Raw genomic sequence first — 6,967 nt, 5'->3', positions numbered from 1 at the left:
CCATTAGGAATAGATCAGCTGAATGTCTTTGAGTAATCACCACCTTTGTCAAAGCTGATGATTATTATCTGTATAAAAATAAATGTTATCTGTGTTGACTCGCTTGAAAACAATTTACCAGCTGCTGAGCGGCATAAGTTGTATTGAAAAGACTCCTGTCACAGTATTATTTATCATTTGCCTTAACAAGTCATACATTACCTGGTGCAGTATTATATTTAATCTCTTTAAGGGACCATAAGAAGACTTCCAGTATATAACTAGAATATTATATAAAGCTGACAATGATCTTTGAATTTTTTTGAATGCATTTGATTAAATTATAGAAAAGAGTGAATAGAATATTATGTTGATTACACCATTGTTTAAACTAATAGTTGAAACATTCTTTTATAAATGGTGGAATAATCTACAATCTCCGAAAGACATAGATACAATCCATAGAATGGTTTAAATAGTTATATGTGTGTAATACCAAGCTTAATTTTAATGCTATAATTGAAATGGACATGGCATGTAAATATGAATGACAATGTAGAGATTAGGTTTCTTTCAATTAATTATGGGTTTGCAAACCACAAATTCAAACAAAATAAGTACCTGTAACAATATTGTGGTGGTGAGAACACGTCATACTTTAAATGAAACATTAAATTTCGGGGAAGGGAGGGTTTGATTCTCTCAAATGTACAGGTCTATGGTGGAAAAGACAATTTATTGAGAAATTAGGATTAAGGGTCTTGATATTGGGTTTTCTTCTGTTCTGATTCTGATCTGAAATTAGAAAACATAACTCGCCCAATGGGCGAGGAGTATAGTATCTGTTACGTAGTGATTGTTTTTGGTTTACTATGAACAATATTATCATTAAAGTTCTTATTATTTGAATATGCAATTTTCTGCTTATAGACATGGGGGAATTTCTATTGAAGGCTCTTATAGTGGGCATGAACTATCTTGCTTGCTCGGCTGGTTGAATTGAACGGGACAATATTTAGGTCTTGCTGTATTCAATGTCTCAATCCAATGGGACTTCCCTAGATTGACGGAATTTGATAGTTTCATCGGGCAAGTCAATTTCTATGGGAACTTGGGATTAGGGTGAGATCGTCTATTGAATGGTCGTCGAGGTTGAAATGATTGGAAACAGGTTTGTCTTTCTTTAATTTGATATCCGACATATGAGCATTAAAACTAGTTCGTAAATTATTCTTAGTTTCTCCTACAAATTGTTTGGGGCATGTCTTGCATGAAATTAAATATATTACATTCGAATGTTCACATGTTAGATGTTCCTGGATCGGGTACCTTTTATTTTTAGAGTTGCTTTCAAAATAATGAGTTTCTGATATAAAGGGACATGTTTTGCATCTACAGGACAAACATGGAGCACTTCTTGAACCTGGAAGTACTTCGGCATAAAGCCTGTCGTTAGCTGCTATCTGTGCTAAGGTGGGATTTTTTATGTTTCGTAAAAATCGTTTAGATTACCCACGCTCTTTTAGTTTTGAGAAAACAATCGTACAGGCTTGGTTGAAATCAGAAGATCTTGTGCAAATTCGATGAAATCGTAAAACTTGTGACTTAATTATTTCAGAAAAGGTATGTTTTGGGTGAAAGGAGCTCTTGTGCAAGAGTTGATGAGTATCAGTTTAACACTTTAATACTCAGTTTATTTGTTTCTGCTATGGAATCTCCCTTAAAGACAGTGGTATCGAGAAAGTCTATGCTTTTGTCACTCACGTTTGCGGTTAGTTTGATAGAAGGGTGGTGGTTGTTGAGAATTTCAAAGAATTCCCAAAATTGTTCGATAGAATGAGTCCAAACCATAAATATGTCATCCAAAAAAACGTCAATAGAAATTAAAATAGCATTAGAGATTTTTTATTTTATTGACAAAATTGGTTTTGTCTTTAAGGTAAGCGCGATGTTGACATGCTAGAGGTAGTAAAAAATGATCAATGTATTCTGACACTGCATACGACTGACTACCACAGTCAGATATAATCGGGCAGCCTTTAGGGATTTTATTCGAGATAAACCGGCAGGGACTATGGACAGCTCCTCAAACTACTGCACTGAAATATGTAGACCGAAACAACTACATCTATTCTCATGCGTTTAAAAGACATATTTCATTTTGACTAAGAACTATTTGGAGACAATTGATACCATAAGGTGAATTAAAATTTAAAGTGTACAAGCAAGTTGCATGTAGACATTGAAATATATGGAATATAGCTGAAAAAAATTGGCATGCTGAATTGTCTGGTACCTAACCCATGGACACGTATATATTGTATTAAATGTTATAAAACGTTAGATATTGACAGCTTATTTATTTTTACATTAAATGAATTGTATTCAAAAGCTTCAATCAGATAGAAGATTACACATTGAAAATATACAAAGTTATACTTTATACTGAAGCAGTCAATTGCCCTTCCTTCCACCCGCAAACACTGCTCAATCTTAAATAGGACCTTCCTGGTCACGCTGGAGATATTTGAAGCTGTCGTGCAAAGTTTGTTGCTGTCAGTGAGCATTGTTAAGTATATTCAATATATTGAGAATCGTGTCCTTTTCAAGATCTGATCACCCCCTATGACCGGTGGAGGTGTCTTATCGGTTCGGTGCAGCAATATTTGTTCAACAAGAATAGTGACTGCTGGTTGTAAATTACGGATCGCCGAGCGCGTTATTTGATCAATTAGCAAAATAGCTCTAAGATGTAACCAGAAATGGGAGCAAATTAATTTCTTCTACATTCAACGAAATTAGAGATATGGAAATTGAAAAGTATTAGACATATGGCCAATTTATACCTACTAGGCGCTAGAAGATTTCTTTAAAACAAATTTCAGTTGTATCCTAGACAGTTCAAGGCATAGAAGATCGAATCACTATGGAGACTTTCAATTTCCAAACTTTTTGTTCTTGTAAATATTTTATTCACACGAAATTTTAAAGGAATCGGGAAACAATCTTTCGATTATATAACTCCTCTTAATTTTTTTTAAAAGAATAAATGATCAATTCTTGTAATGGACATCTTTAACAGTAAAATCCCAGGAGGAAAAAAGTCGTTAGACACAATCCTATAGCCAGACTGTTTACAACGCTTTTAGATGTCAAGTCTTCTGTAAGGCTTGTCATCTTTTTCCGATGTGAAGCTCTCTCTTCTGAAGAAAGGAGAACAGGTTTAGTGTTTGTTGTACCACACAACCAGTTCACGAGTATCCTCTTACATGACCTTGGTTGTAAAACTTCTGCAATTGAGACGAAACAATTATGAATGCTTGGCAGTTCACATATTTTAAGACATTAATTTATCTGGCAATTCACCAGACAAACAGCGTGCAATCTATAGGTGCGGGGTTTTAAGATCACACAGTTACATGATACTAACAAAACTAAAGTTACGGTGATGTCCAACATTAATTTAGTCATCGTAAAGCTATTTTAATATGTTAGAAAAAGCGGAGGTATGGAAATTCCTGTTAAACTGGACTTATTTTTTCTGACTCTACTCCAGCCTACAACTTTCAAAATATCCATCACAGGCCATTGTTTCGGACTATTGACTGCATACGCCAATTAAATACATTAAATTTACCACAAATTTTGTTTAATCAGTTGAATTTAAGACTCACCGTTGTTTTTGTGCTCGTCGCTTGCTACAACCACATTAACACAAGATCCATTTAACGGTGTTGATATTGATGAACCACCCTTACGATCTGTTGAACTAGTGGTTTGGGATTCATATTTGGACTGAGTATACTCCCTCTCGTCCTGACTATCATCATCTTCGTCTTCCGTGTCCGATATCTCTGGTTCTTGTTCATCATTTCTAGTCCACCAGGTTACTTTTCTTAGCTGAAATAAAATGTCATCCTAGGATATTCGCAATTAAAACACATGCCCAAACCGTCTTGCTAACGTTACCATACTTCTTGTAATTCCAGAATTTAATAGAAAACATAACTTCATTATCGAAAGAGCCCTTCAAGTAAATAGAAGCTAAAGTGTCCCTTATTCAAATACAGAGTCCAATCAGAACTTTCAGAACAGTGCTAATATTAGTTGTGAATGTGAATATGATTCTCTTACCTGCTCTGGTCGTCGTGGTTTCGTCAACAGACTTACAATAGCTATTATAATGGCACACACCACGGAAATTATTATGGCAAAATGAGAAAAATGGACCTTACTGAGTATCAGAGGTCTTAAATCTGGTTCCCCAGTTCCACATAACGGTGCAGGATAGTAAACTTCTAATACAAGTCTCGGTAAACCGACAAGAGAACCACCAATAAGTCCCCAAAAGGCTCCCTGGAACACAAAGTTTGCTTTCCGTTTTATGGGGTTTGCTATATTCGATTTTTTGGTGATAATTAATTGTGGCTTCCATTACATATTGTTTTTATGGCAGTGCTCTAAAAGCGAAGTGTTAAAATTCAGATCAATGGCGGATAGCATTTTCTGATTTCTTCTGATGTGAAAGTATTAAAACCTTATGAATGAAAGAAAATACTGACCTGCTCAGTGGTTCTTTTCCAAAATATTGCCATGAGAAAAACCACAGTCCACGGCGGGGCTATACAAGCAGTTACAGCCTGAAGATAAACCCAGAGTTGTCCCCCTTGAGCGCTCTCTAAAACTGGAAGCCAAATGATACTAAACACTACACAAACGACTACCGCCAGTCGACCAACAACCATCAATTCAGCTTCTGATGCTTTCTTTCGACATCTTCTCCACAGATCCATAGTAAACATACTACTAGCACTGTTGAAAATGGATGTCAGAGAGCTCATCAATGCTGCCAACAACGCTGAAAGCATCAGACCTCGCAGTCCTGAAAGGATATCTTAGAATGACCTTGCGCAAATTAACAGGTATTACTTTGAAATAGTTGTAATGAAGAGTACGAAATAAAGCTGAAATCCGGGATGGTTTAACCAAATGAGTTTTAATAAATAATAAATGAATAATAAAAATAATAAATAAGAATTACAATTTAGTGGAAAAACAAAATATACAAAAACATTAAGAAAGTTTTATTTTTGTTTTTATGAAGCTTTCTGGTTTGCCTTTTCCTTGTTTCAACTTGAAGGCGCTATTCAAATTCACAGGTTCTCCTTTTGTTCTATCTATAGAATGACCCGGTATGTAAAATACTATGTAAGTTACTCACCATTAGGTAAAAGTCGTATAACTAATAACGGATAAGATATATTGCTACAGCCAGCTTTGTTACCACAAATAATTTGACATTTTTCTGGTGATGAGCATGCTACTTCATCTAAAGACAATTACAGAGAAGTCAATTCAGTCACTTTCAGTTGAGTAGTGAAAAATAAACTGCTATGGAAAACCTTCCAGCACCCGATTTCGCAGTCTGAAGCTGTCTCAAATGGATGTTTGTGCACTCATTTTCAGATTGGGCTCTCCACTTACAATTTTTTTACCATTTTACATTGTGAAAGAGTTGGCTAGGCTCCGTCACCTGATATTTGCTAGAAACGCCACTGACAGGACATGTTTGGAACATATAATTCTCAATCTGAACCCACAGGACACTTGCTTCTGAACCTAAATGGCATTTATTTAGAGTATATCTGGTTCCTAACCCACAGATCATTTAATTCTAATGCTTTATGATTAGAATAGGCCACGTACCGGGATAAAGTACTCGGCCAATCATACCAGGTATAATCCACAGGAAAAATGGCGTTATCTTCAAGAATCCGGCGAACAAACTGCCACCTTTAGCATGGCTGTAATTCTTAGCTGATAAACATCTCTGGACCATTAACTGAATTAAACGAAATTTCATTCAACGCGTCAAAAATAATCCTTGTACACACATAATACAATGAAATTCATAAAACGCAAACAATAATACTTAACCCATCTGATTCTTTGTTCTCCTCAAGAGATGTGGATTACGATCTACAATTAACACAACACACCAAACTGTGAGACACAAAAGAAGGCCATGACGGAGACGTACCTTGAAATGAAAGGTAATAACGTGTGCATCTACTATTGTGTGGTGAATTGTGTACGTAACTTAATGACTAGACTTACGTTTACTTTCTTACCTGATCGGAACACCAAACCCATAAAGCAAATATGGTGACACCAAATACAGCACCAGTCCATGGCAAGTCACCAGTTGTAATGCTGCGGAAGATATGAAAAGAATCTTCTCGTGGAAGAGCACATTTGTATAAAGTTATATTGTCGCTTGTTGTGTTGGCAATTGCTGTCATATACTTTTCTTGCAATCCATAAAAACCATCAACTTTTATTAGTCCTGGAAATGTTCAATGTTTCCATAGAAGAAATAAACATTTAATACAGAGTACTTCAGTTTTGATGAAATACAACATTAAAGAATTTAATGGCAACAGATTGATGATAAGTTTGGTCATTAAACATAAAGCTTATCTTATTGGTTAAGAGCATAATCATAATTTTGATGTTAATCCACAGTGTTGAAATAATCCACAATGCTTACCGACTATAGCTAAGATAGTAGCACCAATCATCAAGATGACAGTTTGCAGTGTGTCGGTATACATAACTGCTTTCAATCCTCCTGGAAATAAAGAATAGATGAAATTCAGTGCCACGGGCAAAAACGTCCACTGGTGTCTTCCTGAGCTTTCATTGTAGGTGAGTAGGGGGCCACTCTTCAACAAGTATAACGGCGACGTAATGACCGACGACCGTATTTATTTGGTAGACTTACTCACCAGTAACAGTATATAGAGCAGTTACCACCAAAATAGCTGTGATACAAATATATATATTCCAGCCTATTAGTTGTTGCATGAATAATGCTCCAGCATATAGTTCCATCTGAACATAAATTTAAAAACGTATATAAGCTTAATTTGATATTCACAAGATGACCTCACACATTTGCTAGTAGTATATGTGTTTTCTGATATAG

The 6,967-nt window shown here is 35.5% G+C and overlaps 1 protein-coding gene across 1 annotated transcript in view; it reads right to left on the bottom strand.

The window, feature by feature from the left end:
* Positions 1-3,054: 3,054 nt before the first annotated feature.
* The window catches only part of LOTGIDRAFT_141995 (hypothetical protein), a gene marked incomplete at both ends in the record, with an annotated part of 19,832 nt that continues 15,919 nt past the window's right edge, over positions 3,055-6,967 (bottom strand). The window contains 9 exons of the mRNA XM_009051856.1: positions 3,055-3,266; positions 3,729-3,879; positions 4,114-4,335; positions 4,542-4,861; positions 5,201-5,308; positions 5,686-5,821; positions 6,111-6,313; positions 6,521-6,610; positions 6,768-6,873. Coding sequence (XP_009050104.1) covers positions 3,055-3,266; positions 3,729-3,879; positions 4,114-4,335; positions 4,542-4,861; positions 5,201-5,308; positions 5,686-5,821; positions 6,111-6,313; positions 6,521-6,610; positions 6,768-6,873 — 1,548 coding nt within the window. The remainder of the gene's footprint in view (positions 3,267-3,728; positions 3,880-4,113; positions 4,336-4,541; positions 4,862-5,200; positions 5,309-5,685; positions 5,822-6,110; positions 6,314-6,520; positions 6,611-6,767; positions 6,874-6,967) is intronic.

This window comes from Lottia gigantea (assembly GCF_000327385.1).
Source record: "Lottia gigantea unplaced genomic scaffold LOTGIsca_172, whole genome shotgun sequence".
NCBI classification, from domain to species: Eukaryota; Metazoa; Mollusca; class Gastropoda; family Lottiidae; genus Lottia; species Lottia gigantea.
The sequence above is the reverse complement of the archived record's forward strand: the minus strand, read 5'-3'. Positions and strand labels throughout refer to the sequence as shown.